The following is a 15299-nucleotide window of genomic DNA, read 5'->3' on the forward strand; positions in this document are numbered from 1 at the left end:
GTCATAGATACTGACAATTGTGGCAGCCTCTTCTCCGTATTGGCTCAGAGATGGCTGCTTCGCCAACATGAGACTCAGCCTTCGTCTCATCAACACCAAACCTAATTTTCACAAGGGCGAGCACAAAGATAAGTGTGGGGAGTTCAAGGGAGTGGTCGGAGATGCGGTCAAGGTCCAGCTAGGCTTCAAAGTGTTGGAAGTGCCATTTCCATACCTTATACCTGAAAGGCCGGAGTGCAAATCCCAGGTCGTTACCGCATTTACCGGTCCACATAAGGGGCCGCAGTTTAGAATTAAGGAGTTTGGCGAAGAATTTTGTGGCTGCTCGATTTTGAGATCAACAACGCTTTTGAGAAAGGTTGATGTCAAAATCGCCACCAATGAACTGGTAGTCACCCGAGACAGTCGGCGATAAACTACATATACCGTAGATATATTACAACTGCCTTAGAGAGATTTTTTTGTATGTTTTACACATATCTTGATGGCAAGGTATATATTCTTGATCTTATTGCAAGACTTTGAGGCTTGAGATGACTGAACGAACGAACTTGAACACTCACTATTTATGACCAGCTTAGTCAGCTTCAGCCGGCTTCTTAGCCGGAGCTGGAACTAGCCGAGCTGTGGGAGCCATCACTCGGCGGTTCTGGCTGGGCTTCGGCTAAACTCGGCTTGGCTCCTGACTTGAGCTGGCTCCGAGCCGGAGCCGCGGCAACACTATGACTGATTGGACAAAAGGTTGATTCAGGTGATCAGTGAGCATGGACTCAAGTTTTTCAACTTTAATGTGGTCGGGAATGGTGAGGAGGGATGCTTGTATTTTTGGATCTTGCAGGAGGTGAGAGGGCAGCTAGTGTTTGGAAGTCCGGTCTTGTGACTGGAAAAAGACTGTAACCAGACCGGACCAAGACCGCAAAAGACCGGACCTGTGGTTACAGTCTTTTATTTTTGAGATGTAAAGACCGCAAAAAAACCGGTTAACGTGAACCGGTCTTGACCAGTTTGGACCGGTCTTTTGTAACCCCTTAAATACCCTTTAAAACGCACCCAAGAACGTACGATTTGGTAAAAAAACGAGAGAGATATGAATTAAAATGTAAATTACTTTTGGGAATAATAGATGTACCAGACTTATTTTATACAAGCACCAATTCCTAACGGAATTTGACATTCTTTGGCTCGTTTTGAAGCTAATAGAGATGTTAATAAATTTACTGATTCATAGTTTTAAAATATTAGCCTAAAGACCGATCATAAACCAGTTAAAACTGATGCAGACTGAAACCAGTCTTTTTGCAGTCTGGTCTGGTCTTTTGACTTCTGGGGAAAAGGCAGACCAGTTATGGTTATGGTTAATGCCCCTGGGCATCAAAAAACTGGACCGAACCGGACTTTCAAACACTAAGGGCGGCAAAGGAAGAGAGGAAGTGGATTCAGTGTAAAGGGCAGCAGGGGATAGGTGTTTATTAGTTGAATTAGACCATACATAACATCGTCAAAAGTGGGGTACTTGTACATCTATGACTGGGGTATCCAGCTTTCACTTCAACCCCAAATTGATAGACCTAGGCCCTTCCTTTGCCTTTGCTGCTCTCTGGGTAGCTTCCACCAACTCCTTTTCTTTGTCAAGCCTGGAGGAGAGTGTTGCAGACAGGTTCATCCTTTGCTCAGTGTTGGCCTTCACACTTGCAGCAAATGCCATGCCTGCGCCCATTCAGGCAAGGGGCTTTGCAGATGCCCATGTTCCAATTTTGGCAAGGAATTGACAAATGCTTCAAGGGAGAGCTTGACGAAGCCACTGGGTTACTGTGCTTCTTGGAAGATGGGCTAGAACCTTGAAACATACGCGCCAAAAGTGGCACATTGAGCTGAGTCTGATTGTCCATGTGGAAAGGACTCTTCACATAGTGATCACAAGCTTCGACATCAAAAGTGATGGTGATTGACAGGTCATGAGGCACAGCACAAAATAAATCAGTGACCCTACGCTGATACCCTTGAAGCTCCAAAGAGCGGTGGCAATAAACCAGCATGACAGCTGAGCTCCAAGCCCTGAAGACTCAGATCAAAGAGGGTGCTTGGCTGAGGCTTGCTCCTTCTTGACAAGTGCATAATCTCCACTGAAGTCAAGAGGTTCGTTGTTGTGGTCATACCCTTTGTCCATCAAAGCAGAATGCTTTTTAAAGTTGACAAAGTAATCTTTGATGACCAGACACCAGATAGAGTGAGGGATGGGATCTGCAAGTGGTTGTACCTGCATAAGGTTGACAAGAGAGTCAATGGTCTTGTCTGTTCCAATCTCCTGCCAAAGTTTCCAAGTCTCCTCAATGTAGGGATCAGATATGGTAGATGTTGAGAGTTCAGCCAGATGCAGGGCAAGAGCAAGAACAGTGGCAGGTAAGGACTGGGAAGTTGAATGTTCAACCCCAAGTAGTTTAGTGAGACTGTCCATTGAGAGAAGAGTTGTAGTGTCATTGGAGACTTGTGAGCTTGCCAAATGAGAGACCTTGGCATTGAGAATGGCCCATGCAGTGGTGTCAACTGCTGTACAATGATCAGCTGCTTCTCGGATGCATACCTCCTCAAGGAGCACTTCACGCCAAGCATGAAACTCAACTGCCTGGGCTTCATCAAGGCCTTCAGGAGTGGATTCTCGGACTGCTTGTTCCCCAGACTGGGTGTCTGGCTGTTCCTCAGCCTCTCTGTCCTTCTTTTGCTGCTCCAGACGTTGGGTAAGCTGTTGTAGGTAGTCCTCACCCTTGGCTGGAGATGTACCTGCATCTTGGAGATGTTTTGCAAAATCCGAAAGGGGCCACTGTCCTTCAATGACATCATAGATGATAACCTCAAGGGCCTGAGCACACTTCCAAGTTGCTTCAATGCTAACATTGGTCATTGAGAAGGAGATGTTGGATGAAGAGGTCAAATGGTGAGGTGTTACTTAAAGAAAGGAGGTTGGATGGCAAGGGAAGCAAGCAGTTAGCCAAAGAAATCTGAAGAGAATCTGTGAGAGGCATGATACATGAGTATTGAGCTGGAGGAGATCTTTCAATACTTCTTACAATCTGGCAAACGAAGTCTGGACCAGAGGGAATGAAAGAAAGTGAATGATGCTCAATAGGATGAACGCCTCACCAAATAAAGAGTAATTAGAAGTGTGTTTATGAATAAATGATAGGCAAAGCCTAGGGTGGAGAATCACTGTTCATTTGGGTGAGTATGCAGCACATAGAGATAGAGAGTGCAGAGCACTTACCTGTGCTGGATAGACGTGGTCTGAGAGAGAGCCAGCACAGGAGAGGGAAACAACACTGATGACTGCTCCTAACCCAGCATCTGCCAAACTTTGGCACTGAGTCAGGGATCAGTGTCAAGGCCCATGATTGGTGAGCAGAGCTCAAGGGGAAAAGGCTCAGTGAAGCTGAGCCTTTTCCTGGTTAGTGTTTGAAAGTCCGGTTCGGTCCGGTTTTTTGATGCCAAGGGGCGTTAACCGTAACCGTAACCGGTCTGCCTTTTCCCCAGAAGTCAAAAGACCAGACCGGACCGCAAAAAGACCGCAGACCACGGTTTTTTGCGGTCTATAGACCGGTTTCGGTCTGCATCAGTTTTAACCGGTTTATGACCGGTCTTTAGGCCAATATTTTAAAATTATGAATCGGTAAATTTATTAACATCTCTAATAGCTTCAAAACGAGCCCAAGAACGTTAAATTCCGTTAGGTATTGGTGCTTCTATAAAATAAGTCTGGTACATCTATTATTCCCAAAAGTAATTTACATTTTAATTCATATCTCTCTCGTTTTTTTACCAAATCGTACGTTCTTGGGTGCGTTTTAAAGGGTATTTAAGGGGCTACAAAAAACCGGTCCAAACCGGTCAAGACCGGTTCACGTTAACCGGTCTTTTTGCGGTCTTTACATTTCAAAAATAAAAGACCGTAACCGCAGGTCCGGTCTTTTGCGGTCTTGGTCCGGTCTGGTTACGGTCTTTTTCCAGTCACGAGACCGGACTTCCAAACACTATTCCTGGTGGAGTTTGAGTTGGCACAGAGGCCTACAAAATGCCTCCTTACCCTTGGAACCTGCCATTACAATGATCAGAGTGGGGAAATGTAAGGAAGTCGAGGCGATGACCAAGCAGTGTCGGTGTCTGACATCATCTGTCAACATAACCAAAGCTGCAGAATTTTCACATAGATGTGATGGAAAAGGGCCATGGTGCCATGTCTGGAACCAAAAAGATGCCTGATTTGGACATAATTCTGAAAGCGGTAGTTCCATCAGACCCTACTTTCCATTTCAGAATTTATGTCTATATCCAGCATATTGTGAATGAATTAGGCATCTTTGGCATGTGACATCTTGCTTGAGTCACACAATTACTAATACTAATTCTGCACCTTCAACATGTACTTTGCCCGTTACTGCACCGATTTCCATTGTCCAACATGCAAAGTAGCACTACAAAAATAGGCCGTTGTAGGGGTACTCATGATAAGGAAGGGCAGTAGGCAGGAGATGTCAGATTGTGACATACAAAAATCTAGTGGAAGAAACATCTGTATCCCTCTGGTTCTCACCTACTCAGGATCCTAATTTTGAGGCCATGGCTCCCTGGTTATCAGGAAAGGCCAACTAGTACTGTAAGAAAAATTTCTATAAAATGCATAAGCACTTTGAATTTTTTACAACAAATCAACTGAAAAAAGTGAGAAAATGAATAAATAAAAGGAGGAAAATTTAGGAGAGGATTCAGACACCAAGAGTTCTTGAACTATTTCATACATCTATAATGAGAGCATAGGGAATTAATATCACTAACAGCCCTTGGAAAAGAAAGCTTGGAGAAAAGTAAATACATCTGCACTTTCAGCCACAGCTGTTGCATTAATTTCCTTGGCATCCATGTTCTCAGGCATGATTATGAATGCTGAGTAAAACCTCCAATATTACACCCAGCAAAAAAAGCAGAGAATTTCTCCTATTTCTTTTGGTCAAAATGCACAAAATAAATTTTTACAATGGAAAGCACTACTAGAATCATTCAGTTCTACTCCAAGAAAAAGGAGGCGTATGGTCTGCTTTGATTCTGCAAGAGAGGATAGAATGTATGCATGTCCAGGAAGAGGTGGAAGGAGAAAATGTCAATTCTCATAAATTCTTTCCCAATCTATTGATTTGGATTATATGCATACTTTCTGGTATTTATAAATTTCTAAGTCTTAGTGTGAGATTTTTGGTGCATAAATATGCAACTAGGAGAGTAAGAAGAAGTGAGAGCAAATATTTTTTTGAAAAAATAAAATTCAGCCTGCAGTAATTGAACTGGAGACCTCAGCCTAAATCACTAGTCTCGGTCAAATCTTTCCGTTGAGCTAAGTCAACCTTTCAAAGCATTTAATTTATGGTGCACAAGGTATGGAGTTTTTGATTTTTGATTCTTTTTAAAATTGGTTCCAGACATGGCACCATGGCCTGGAAAAGCACTGTGAGTGAGCTACGCTTCTTATGGAGAGCTAAAATTGGATCTGCTCAGCTTCCCTCAGGAACAGTACCTCTATGTAACATAGCGTCATCGCCGCACCCCACGGTTGCCAATTCGTCCAGAAAGGTTGCGCATTCCCAGCTTACCTCCCACAATTTCACTATCCTTTTACAAGGTCACGCCACAGGCAAGTCATCATCAAGCTTGCCTCGGAAGGCTCCCCAGTTAGTTTCACTGGCTTACTGCCAGTCTAATAATTCCCTCCAGGTGAACATGTTGCAGAGAGAAGGTGCCTTTGCTGCTACGGTTTATGGCAGATATTTGACGACATGTCTTGAGATCTTCGATGATCCAAATATAATCGCCATGACGTGCAACCCATAATGATCTTCAAAACCTGGGGCCACTGACACTGCTACCTAGTCGACATGTAACGGCAAATGTTCTTTCATTGAGACCCACGCAGACCCCTTGGTTCTTCCCTAATGATCCCTTTGGAAAATATAGCACTGGAATCCAGGACAATCATCCAGTCTTTCAAATACTGCGATAGTGAGCTTTCATCATATACCCTGCTCACCTCTAATCTATCTAAACCGCCGTTTTGCAGTGGGCTTGCTAGTGAGGATGCTTTTACGCTTTCGTGGAACCGACGTCTGAATCATACTCTCAGGCTCTGCTTTTATATGACTACCTTCTGACGTTGGATATGGAAGTAAGTGTTGAGATTTCTTCGAATTTCGTTCTCATCTATAGTACGTGTTCCAGGTTTCGAGGATCTGGACGTACGTTGAGCATCCATTCATGGTTCCATTCCCCTATAACTCAACGCGTGAAGACTCCGATGGGGCGTTCCCAAGATCCTTTTTTTCAGCAACCGTTATGTCGTGCCAGTCTTTGTCTTGTAAGTTCGATTCAATGAATTGGGACAGCTAAGTGCTCATTATTGTGCACCATAGCATTGATGTGGTTTGTGCGTACCTAAGCATTTCTTCTTGCCGCGTACGGGAGCATTCAATGGTCTCCAGCTCAAGCGATGCCCAATTTAAGCCCTGGTGTGTGTCTTTTTTATTTTATTTTCCAGCGGCTTAATTCAACTTCGCCCAATTTTGGTTTCTCTAATATTACAGCTGTAAGTCAGAAAGCTATCTGCTCGTAATTTTTGTTGAGCCGCAGTCCGTCTAGATGCAAGGTTAAAAAATGGATAGCTCTGTAACGTTTTCCCGTCTTTTGACTCTCTGACTCATTTACAAGAAACCCTGATAAGGCCGAATGTTGTGGCAATGGTCACCGTCCAAGTTGTGCTTTTCCTCCGAGTGCTTGTATTCTGTACGTTCTTCCGCTTCACCGTTGGCTTTATCTTTCATAGATTTTATACAGGTCGGGACAAGGTCGGGACGATAAGGTAGGATCTGATACTACTCGCCCAAGCAGCTCGCTGAAATTCAATTCGTAGAAATTGGCTCGTTTCTCTCTTGTCGCAGCATTCTTAAGTAAGGAGCCATAACTCCTGGTACATATATTGATTTATCTCAGTTGCACATGTCTGTTGGGCAACGTTTTCGCTTATCGCCATCTTGCGGACGATAGGTGAGTCGCACTTCTGGTCGTTGTAAGAAAAGTAAATAAATTGTATGCTAGGTTACTCTGGAGGTAGCCTGATACCAGGATGTCTGTATTACGTGCCGCGCAATATGTATCTGACCTGGTACGTTTAGTGGGGGTTGTATACACCGTACGGTTTCTGACATTACCTTCCACTTCCAAGGCTGCTCCCGATGCTGTTGGAAAGTGAGCCTTGATCCGATTTATAGCGCGGATGATGCTACTAAAACACCGTCAGCCATCCTTACGGTGACGACCATATACAAAGCTGCTACATTTGGGACAACGAATCGAACGTGAATGTTGCCAATCGTGTCAAAAGAGACGCTATTAACTTAAGAAAAACTTTTGACAGGGTTGCAGTCCTGGCGCGCGATTCCATCGTTTACTTCATCGGCGCCTTTTGTAAAGAGGTCTTCTAGCCCTTGCAGATTTGTGTTTGACCGCTTGCATTACAGGCATCCTTCTTGTCGATTTAATTTACTGGGAATATGGAAAGGCTTGGACCCCTCCTGCTTTAATCACGTAAATCTCGCTCCTCCGGCCCCGTGCTTTTGCTAAAAGTATACCTGCACATAGACCGGGAGCTGTGTTCGCGTGCGTTGGGGTAAGTAAATCTTTTGGTATCTTGAAATCTATTTCTGACCTATTTATCAACTTGCAATGAACCTTCGCGCCGAGCTTTGGCTAGGAGATTCATTGGGCACGATGCGCGGCATATCTCGACCGATGGCCTTCGCACGATTTGCAGGCAATCAGATGACTGTCGTGCGCACCGGGGAGGAAACGATGTCAGGGGAGGTCATCCCTGATGAGACGCAGCCCAACGCCGACCCTTGAGATATTTTCTTTCGGGAGTAGATCCTGTGTACAGTAATAATTCACGCTTATGCTGTGGACAAAGCTTCAGATGCGTCCAAACTCTTGTGAGCCCACAGAGGTGGCCAGCAGGAAGCTGATATCGTGGGGTTGATGGAGCAACAATATCAACGCACAGAACAGGTAGCGAACATCAAAACCGTTCTTAGTAGCCATGCTTGGTGAGGAAATCGTCATGTTCATGGATGGATGTGTGTGGCATAGCTCAAAATGAGAAGAACATGGGTGTGTCCATAAATGGCACCTCGGCCTCTCCTCTGTCGGCCTGCGTGGTAATACAGCAACCAGAAATTGAAATAGTCCCAAAGCCGAGCACTTCTCTAGATGTTCAGCTTGGTCCTGCGCCAGTGACGGCGCTTGGCGTTGTACTAACACTCAAATATTAGTACTGTGATACGCATAGAAAGACAAGAGACGCACTTGGATTTTGGTGTCCGACTTAAGACGGAACCACTGGGGGATGGGCCTATACATCGATTTCATACTCGATCAGCTACCTGCGCTCTAGCTCAGCATTGTTGTCGACGCACCTGTTTTGCCTCCCAGCCTTTGCGAGAATTCGTTTTGTGCGGAAAGTCTTTTGGGAAGGCTACATATTCAATATACGGTCAGTATCTGGCCATGGTCGGGTAACAATGTCACTACTCACCATTGTCGTCGACGGCGGGGACTTGATGGATGAGTTTCTGTCGTGAGCGTACAAAATAAGGTTGCGGTGGTGGCGGATGACTGTACAGTTGTTGTTGACTGTTTACTAAAATGGTAAAAAGACTGGGACTGGGGTCTGGGCTCTGGGAACCGACTAGACCAAGACCAGACCGACACGTCTACATCCCGATTTGGCTCACGCGTCTCATTGCAGTTCACTCCACGACCACCCACCATCATCGCCAACAATGCATATCATCAGCTGGCTATCCTACATTCTCGTCGCCGGGACTGTTGTCCTCGCCGACGAGAAAGCCCCAGTTATGGAGCTCAAAATTGACACGACCTATATGCCAGCAGAGTGCCCAACGAAGGCACAAAAGGGCGATGCTATTAAGGTGCACTATGTGCGTATATCCTCAGTCGTTATCCTCAACCGCTGTATACTGACTTGATTATAACGCCATACTTAGACCGGAACTTTACACGCGAATGGAAAGAAATTCGATTCTAGGTTAGTTGCTTTCGACACGTCTCTTTAGACAGTGTTGATGCGAAGCGCGCAGTCTCGACCGAGGTTCACCTTTGCCTCTAACTCGTAAGTCTGTTGTTCTGCTTTCGACCCACACAATCTAACATCCTCACCCAGTCGGCGTCGGCCAGGTTATCAGCGGGTGGGACAAGGGGCTCCAAGGAATGTGCCTTCACGAGAAGCGTACACTCACCATCCCGTCAGATATGGCGTACGGTTTGTGTTTCCCGTCTCCGTTCGAAAAACAGTGTTTATAATATCAATCACAGGTTCCCGTGGGTTTGGAAACGTTATTCCAGCCAACTCCGCGTTGGTGTTCACCGTGGAACTTGTGGGCTTGGACCCCAAAGGACCCCGCGACGAGCTCTGATTAGCATACGCATTATTCAAGATGCTTGCAATAATCCATTTTTCGTTCTTTCGTTCCTTATGAAATCAAAATGACGTCTTTAAGATGCAGCTTACCGCGAGACAATCATGTGGCGTATCGGTACGCCATCCTCAAAAAATGTGATGAGTTAGCGTTCCTGGGCCATGACCAAATTTCCTACCCTCAAGCCATTTCAAACCTCAGTCGCCTGATTCCTTCAGATTCAATTGCTCGCCGCGTGAGACGAAAAAAGCCAGAAGGATGCCCGCAAATAAAGACGTCAAAGAGCCAGAGTCCGGTGCTGGGGTGAAAGAAAGGTCGCAGATCCGGGCATCTAGCGAGCAAAAGCGAGTGAATTGGGACTTTGGTACGATAGAAAAAGGAAGAAGGACCGCTCAGCCGTTATTATGTAATACCTATCTTAGTACGAGTCACACAACAATGGACATTCCGTTCAACCTCGACAGACGCGACTCGCCATCGCCCTCGCGGAATCATGGCCTCTAGGAGGCGCAAAATTTTAGAAACCGAAACTATGCAGATTCTACCCCCCGCACCTTCCCCAATTCGTGATTTGCCACTCGAAGTCTTGGCCACGATCTTTGTTTGGGCGATTGTCGACACCTGGCATTCTAGCACCTCTTGTTGCGACGACCTCCTCAAATTTATGTTGGTCTGCCACCAATGGCGAGATGCTGCCCAGTCGTCACCTACAGTTTGGTCAACAATCAATGTCATCCTTGTGCGCACCGCGCGAGCGACGCGCGGTGCATCTCGACAAGCTCGCCAACTCGCCGCCGTCGAAACGTATCTCCGGAGATCGGGCCAAGTTCCACTGAAGATATCCATTTCCGGCACGGAGTTGTACCCTGCTGACAAAATTTTGCAAAGGCTTGTCGCTCACTCGGCTCGGTGGAAGACTTTGAACATCAAGCTCACCCTGGTGACCACGTTAAGAAGCATGCCTTCAGTGGTCCAGGGAAACATTCCTTGGCTTACCACATTGGCTCTTTCACACAATGAATCTGAAGAAGATCATTTTGCTGGAAGTGAATATGACCCAGCGTTTGTCACATTCGAAGATGCACCGTCCCTCCGTACCTTGGAGTTTATCTCGTGGCCTATGCCAGCGACATTGAGGCTCCCATGGTCGCAAATCGGCCATCTATCTGCTCAAAAACTAAGCCCGTATGATTGCCTTCAACTAATGAAAGCCGCCCCGAACTTGACCTCATGCGAGTTCACTGTGAGGCGCGCAGACTCGCGGGACCCTATGCATCCGCCTGGAGTATTTGTTGCAGAGCACCTCCAGAGTTTCACCCTCAGATCGGAAGAGAATTTCTCACTTCATTCATTGGCTCGATTATTGGATTCGACTACCTTCCCCACCCTCGACGTCCTTGAGATTCATGGCCCTCAGCCTCTAAAACCCAGCGAATTTGAATTTATCCCCGACATCGACAGGGCGCTTTTTAGTGTTATCCAGCGTTCAAATTGTTCCATCGACCGCCTCAAACTTGTCCATGTTCCCTTCAGTGAAAGCGGTTTGGTCGCAATCATTGTTTCATTAGGTTCTCTGCGTTACTTGGAGATTGACGCGCTCAACACATCACCGTTGGGCTTAGATTTCTTAGGTGCACTTGTTTCCGACGGCAGATTGAAAGGCTCCAATAATCTACCACGTCTCGGCCACCTTCGTCTTGCTTGTGACCTTGAGAAGGAAACCGAAAGTGAATTTGAAAAGTTGGCGGATGTTTTGGAGTCTCGACGTGCCGCTTTCACTTATTCATACGGTGAAGTTCTCCCATTGGAGTCTGTGAGTCTGCATGTAACAGAGTGGGGGGAGTATCCAAGTGACCTCATTGCGCGTTTGCGTATCTTGTCGTCGGGAGGCATGAAGATTCAAATAAATGGAGAGGACCTTATAGGAATGAATTTCGAGACGTGAAACGTAAAGGTCATCCATAAAAAAGTGTGCAGAATAGGCGATAAGCAAAATCGTAAATAGCAGTACTCCGAAACCTTAGGGTTCATCACAGGGTGAATCTTGTCGTAGCAGTTGATCAGTTTGGGCATGGTCACCATAGAAAAACTACCACGTACCTAAATAGCGGGCTATCGTTACCTACATCCCTGTAATTCTCCTGTTGCTTGTCGTCAATTCCATCGCGTTGGCAAATAGCGATATTTCTCTTGTTCAATCTGTTGTAATCCCACATTGCAAAAAAGCTCAACAAGACGCTATATGGAAACTTGCTTAAAATTAGATTATATGCCAGGGAAATGGACCAGCTTACGAGAGTGATAGCCAACCCATGATGGTGCCGTGACCGATATGGAAGCGAGGGGGGGTGATATAAATGAAAGATGAGCAAATTCTACGGAATAATGTGTGAATTTTCGTTGGCGAATCTGCGGAGCGGCAACCTACCCTCCAAGGTTACCAAGTCCAATCACAAGTGCGAGAACAACGCCTATTCCAAGTTCAGCGCCCATTTATTCTTTCAGCCCCTGTTGTTTACCTTTACACGTATCTCCACCCGCGGCTGAGCCTGCCCATGCGAGATCCACAGCGATTGTGGGGAAGACGCCGACTGCCGCCAAAATGGCACCGAAGTATGATACTCCGGGTGCGGATTGAGTGTACAAAACAATGTATCCGATAAGCGATACCAAGGCGCCAGCGATGACAAAGGGTCCCCGCAGATTAAGCTTATCAGAATAAATCCCGACTTGAGAAACTTGTTAGCGGATTAGAGATTTGGATGTTTTGCACCGACCTGCAATAGTTGCGATACAGCCTGCAGCGAATGGAGGGATGGTTAAGAGTTGGGCGTTGGCGGAAGAGAAGCCTAGAACAAATTACTAGATAGAAGGATAGAAAATGAATTGATGCTGACCAAGTTTATTTATGATAGTGGGCGTGAAGAGAGAGATTGCATAGACCGGTATTAGCAACCCTGCAGACGTCTGTCATCATAAAACAGGAAATAGTCGAAAACTACTCACCCATGTATATTCCTATCTGAATATAGGTTTTATAATCGGAAATAGCTTGCCATACAAATTTTGACTTGTAATCTGTTGCCAGACCTTGGGTATCTTCTTTCAGCATTGCAACAATCACCGCCCTTTCTTCATCAGTCAGAAACGTCGCCGTTTCCGGAAACTATGTAAATACGTCAACCAATTGGAGAGCAATTGTAGAGGTGCATACATCGTGCATGAAGAAGTAGGAGGCAAAGGCCACGAGAACGGTGGCTGGCAGCTCTAATGAGGAAAGCGTGATAAATATCAGGCAAATTACTAGGCACACCGATTCCTTCAAGGCAGAACTGTGAAAGAAAAAATTAGTTACAAACTCGGCAACGGAGAAATGGTGTTAAAGAGACGATCTCACTATCCATTGCCACCCATGAAGGCCTCCGATACCCTCCATCCTTTCAATGCCATATCTGAGCCCAAAGATGCTTTTAATACACAAGCGAAATGGCTAAGGGTACTATTCACTGACGCGAGAAGACCGCCGAAAGCCCCTGTGGTTGCGGGTCATGTCAGTTGGAATAAAACAAATGAACTGTTGCTGAGTCCAGATGACGCACCAGCAACAGTGGCCGCAGAAAAAAATATTGCAATTCTTTTGGCGACGTCTCGTCGTTTGTACCAAAGTGATAGATAAAACGTGATCTAGGAGCAGTCGCGTCCAAAACCGATACTATAAATAGAGACCTCTTACCCCTGGAAATAGGCCAGCTTCGGCCAATCCCAAGAAGATGCGAGCACTTGTTGTCGACAATAATAAGTTGAGGGGCGCTGGTAATTATCACAGTAATTGGACGTACATAATTAGGGAGTGATAAGTGTTGCAGAGGCACATAAGCGTCATAATCAACCCTAGGAGTAAATGAAGAGTTATTGAGATGAACGCGCACTTTTTATGAAAACGCGTACCCCAAGCAATCATGATTGATGGAACTGTATGTTCATTCTAATGACGAAAGCGGAATGTAAGAAAACAGACCATACTCCATATTGAAGGTCGGAAAAGCTTTAAGCAGATATTTCTGTGGAAAAAAGCTGGGTGAGCTTGATAAACAAAAAAAACCCAACCACCGTACGAAGGGACTTCAAAGAGAGCGTATGGGATCTAAGTTTCCTTTGTAGTTGAAGCAGTCTGAGGGCAAATGTTGAAAGTAAATCATACGAAAAAAACAGCTGCGATCTTCGAAATTCGGCGATCAAGATATGATTTTTTTTAGCCAGATGGCAAGCATACCACATTATATCTCAAACCCGTCAATTTAGCATCGACAGCCATCCCCGCAATTCTCGCATTGCCTAATCACGTAGAAGGGTGCTTAGATTCGGAATGACAGTTGAGATTTAGTGGTCTATACCTATGTTGGCACGGTCCCTGATATCGGATAGTCAAGTCAGCCTTGGCATCGTCTATGTGTTCCACAGCGCTTGGTGTTCAAAAGAAGCCGCGCTCACAAGAAAGACAGCAAGTAGAGGAGGGAAATGAAAGGCAAAATGTGAAAGTCGATCTTTCTTAACAGCCTTTGCCGATCCTGTTCAGTGATTTCGACCTCCAGTGCATGAACACTATGATGAGGTGTGAGGGCATGATCCGAAGTAGACTTCTCTTGCTGAAAAGAGCTCTTGTTCAACTCGGTCATGGCGTAACCAGAGGAAAGGAGGGTCGGAGAAGGTCGTGGAAGATGCGTGGAAGTGTGAGGAGGGGGGAAGAACGGAGAAGTTCTCATTGTCTTGTTCCTCCCTGAGCGTATTAATACCTGAGGCTGATGGGATCAATATTTTCTTCGGTTCAGCTGAAACATCATCGTGTCCAGTACGCTAGTGCAAGGATACAATAAGCGCAAAGCACCCGATGCACATGGTGGGGTTTCCGAAGGGGTCACGATTGTGGGTCTAGCCCCATTCAGTGTCCGAGACGCGCAACTCTAGCGTCAGCGGTTAAGCTCGAAGGCAGTGGCTGCTGTTATCATTAGAGGGATAAGGATCGCTCCCCTAACATGCAATGTATCGAGTGCAGTACACCGATCTTTATAACCTTCAGTAATCTGTCCTGGAAATCAACTGAATCTGTCTGCTTGAATATCAACCTGTATGTAAAGGGTACAAGATAACTCAGCTGGTAGAGCTACATGGATAATTGCTTTGAACAAGGTCAGCTTGAGTCCAAACGGGATTGTGTAGTTAAGCACAGCCACCGAATTTCTCGCCGCACATCATCGCTGGGAGAAGACCTTCCAATGACGCGTCCATCAACATCCCTTTTCAACGAGATGGTCCCAAGTGTGTCATCAGGGTTCGAGGGCAAGAGAGGGTATCGAGTAATTCCGTCAGCTCAGTACGCATCGGCAGCTTCAAATTTCGACTTCTTCTTCGCCCCTCTGCCGCGTTTAGACCTGGTCGCTCCCTGTCCCCTGCCCCTCTTTGAGCTTCCGCGGTTGTTAGATGAAAAGGATCGCGTTTGGCCACCACCGCCGCTTTGGGAACAATCTTCAAAGAAATTTAAACTCTGGTTGTTCAGATTAAGATATCTATTCCATACCTTTGCTCCAATGACCGGTTTTGCCACAGTTGAAACATTCGCCTGCCACAGAACTGCTACCACCACCAGCAGGCCCACTTTTTGATCTGGATGGTCCTCCACTGGCGGCAGCATTTGGACAAGCTGTGGTATTCAAGAATAAGAAAGAGGATGGTCAAACATGGACTCATTTCGCGTACCTGAGCTGTAATGACCGGGCT

The 15299-nt window shown here is 45.9% G+C and overlaps 6 protein-coding genes across 6 annotated transcripts; 3 read left to right on the top strand and 3 right to left on the bottom strand.

Annotated features, from left to right (window-relative positions):
- Positions 1-1543: 1543 nt before the first annotated feature.
- LACBIDRAFT_324373 (uncharacterized protein) lies at positions 1544-2899 on the bottom strand (the record flags this gene model as incomplete). Its single annotated transcript, XM_001877880.1, has 4 exons — positions 1544-1707; positions 1850-2055; positions 2157-2407; positions 2582-2899. 4 exons carry the CDS (start codon positions 2897-2899, stop codon positions 1544-1546), a joined length of 939 nt encoding a protein of 312 aa, XP_001877915.1.
- Positions 2900-5464: 2565 nt separating this feature from the next.
- On the top strand, positions 5465-7932 carry LACBIDRAFT_324374 (uncharacterized protein; the record flags this gene model as incomplete). Its single annotated transcript, XM_001877529.1, has 16 exons — positions 5465-5490; positions 5573-5711; positions 5755-5858; positions 5911-6039; positions 6098-6108; positions 6244-6272; positions 6382-6391; positions 6474-6544; positions 6572-6619; positions 6944-6980; positions 7024-7077; positions 7206-7278; positions 7331-7497; positions 7551-7617; positions 7672-7699; positions 7774-7932. The coding sequence occupies 16 exons, from the start codon at positions 5465-5467 to the stop codon at positions 7930-7932; spliced, it is 1152 nt and encodes a 383-aa protein (XP_001877564.1).
- Positions 7933-8129: 197 nt separating this feature from the next.
- Positions 8130-8684, bottom strand: LACBIDRAFT_314121 (60S ribosomal protein L39). Its single transcript, XM_001877881.1, has 4 exons — positions 8621-8684; positions 8502-8560; positions 8392-8437; positions 8130-8339 (listed from the first exon to the last, which is right to left on the bottom strand). Exons 1-4 carry the CDS (start codon positions 8621-8623, stop codon positions 8292-8294), a joined length of 156 nt encoding a protein of 51 aa, XP_001877916.1. The 5' UTR covers positions 8624-8684; the 3' UTR covers positions 8130-8291.
- Positions 8685-8839: 155 nt separating this feature from the next.
- Positions 8840-9602, top strand: LACBIDRAFT_172713 (uncharacterized protein). The gene is made up of 5 exons (XM_001877530.1): positions 8840-9026; positions 9093-9133; positions 9186-9217; positions 9269-9367; positions 9421-9602. The coding sequence occupies exons 1-5, from the start codon at positions 8868-8870 to the stop codon at positions 9519-9521; spliced, it is 432 nt and encodes a 143-aa protein (XP_001877565.1). The 5' UTR covers positions 8840-8867; the 3' UTR covers positions 9522-9602.
- Positions 9603-9782: 180 nt separating this feature from the next.
- Positions 9783-11469, top strand: LACBIDRAFT_324377 (uncharacterized protein; the record flags this gene model as incomplete). Its single annotated transcript, XM_001877531.1, has 3 exons — positions 9783-9888; positions 9947-11337; positions 11359-11469. The coding sequence occupies 3 exons, from the start codon at positions 9783-9785 to the stop codon at positions 11467-11469; spliced, it is 1608 nt and encodes a 535-aa protein (XP_001877566.1).
- A 130-nt stretch (positions 11470-11599) lies between these two features.
- Positions 11600-14200, bottom strand: LACBIDRAFT_246776 (uncharacterized protein; the record flags this gene model as incomplete). The annotated part of the gene is made up of 20 exons (XM_001877882.1): positions 11600-11762; positions 11819-11899; positions 11953-11995; positions 12044-12253; positions 12302-12373; positions 12422-12481; positions 12531-12690; positions 12739-12782; positions 12838-12856; positions 12922-12991; positions 13120-13208; positions 13258-13303; positions 13364-13415; positions 13473-13496; positions 13548-13585; positions 13640-13668; positions 13726-13743; positions 13801-13859; positions 13919-13935; positions 14016-14200. 20 exons carry the CDS (start codon positions 14198-14200, stop codon positions 11600-11602), a joined length of 1479 nt encoding a protein of 492 aa, XP_001877917.1.
- Positions 14201-15299: the final 1099 nt, after the last annotated feature.

This window comes from Laccaria bicolor, genomic scaffold, assembly GCF_000143565.1.
Source record: "Laccaria bicolor S238N-H82 LACBIscaffold_5 genomic scaffold, whole genome shotgun sequence".
Lineage (NCBI taxonomy): Eukaryota > Fungi > Basidiomycota > Agaricomycetes > Agaricales > Hydnangiaceae > Laccaria > Laccaria bicolor.

What these genes read in the sequence shown, in the direction of transcription:
- LACBIDRAFT_172713 (XM_001877530.1), top strand. Translation starts at nt 8,868, where the DNA reads ATGCATATCATCAGCTGGCTATCCTACATTCTCGTCGCCGGGACTGTT. An exon ending in ATGCTATTAAGGTGCACTAT is followed by an intron (nt 9,027 to 9,092) that starts GTGCGTATATCC and finishes CGCCATACTTAG; the next exon opens with ACCGGAACTTTACACGCGAA. An exon ending in CCCGTCAGATATGGCGTACG is followed by an intron (nt 9,368 to 9,420) that starts GTTTGTGTTTCC and finishes TATCAATCACAG; the next exon opens with GTTCCCGTGGGTTTGGAAAC.
- LACBIDRAFT_314121 (XM_001877881.1), bottom strand. An exon ending in AAGGCTGGGAGGCAAAACAG is followed by an intron (nt 8,438 to 8,501) that starts GTGCGTCGACAA and finishes ATCGATGTATAG; the next exon opens with GCCCATCCCCCAGTGGTTCC. An exon ending in AGTCGGACACCAAAATCCAA is followed by an intron (nt 8,340 to 8,391) that starts GTGCGTCTCTTG and finishes TTTGAGTGTTAG; the next exon opens with TACAACGCCAAGCGCCGTCA.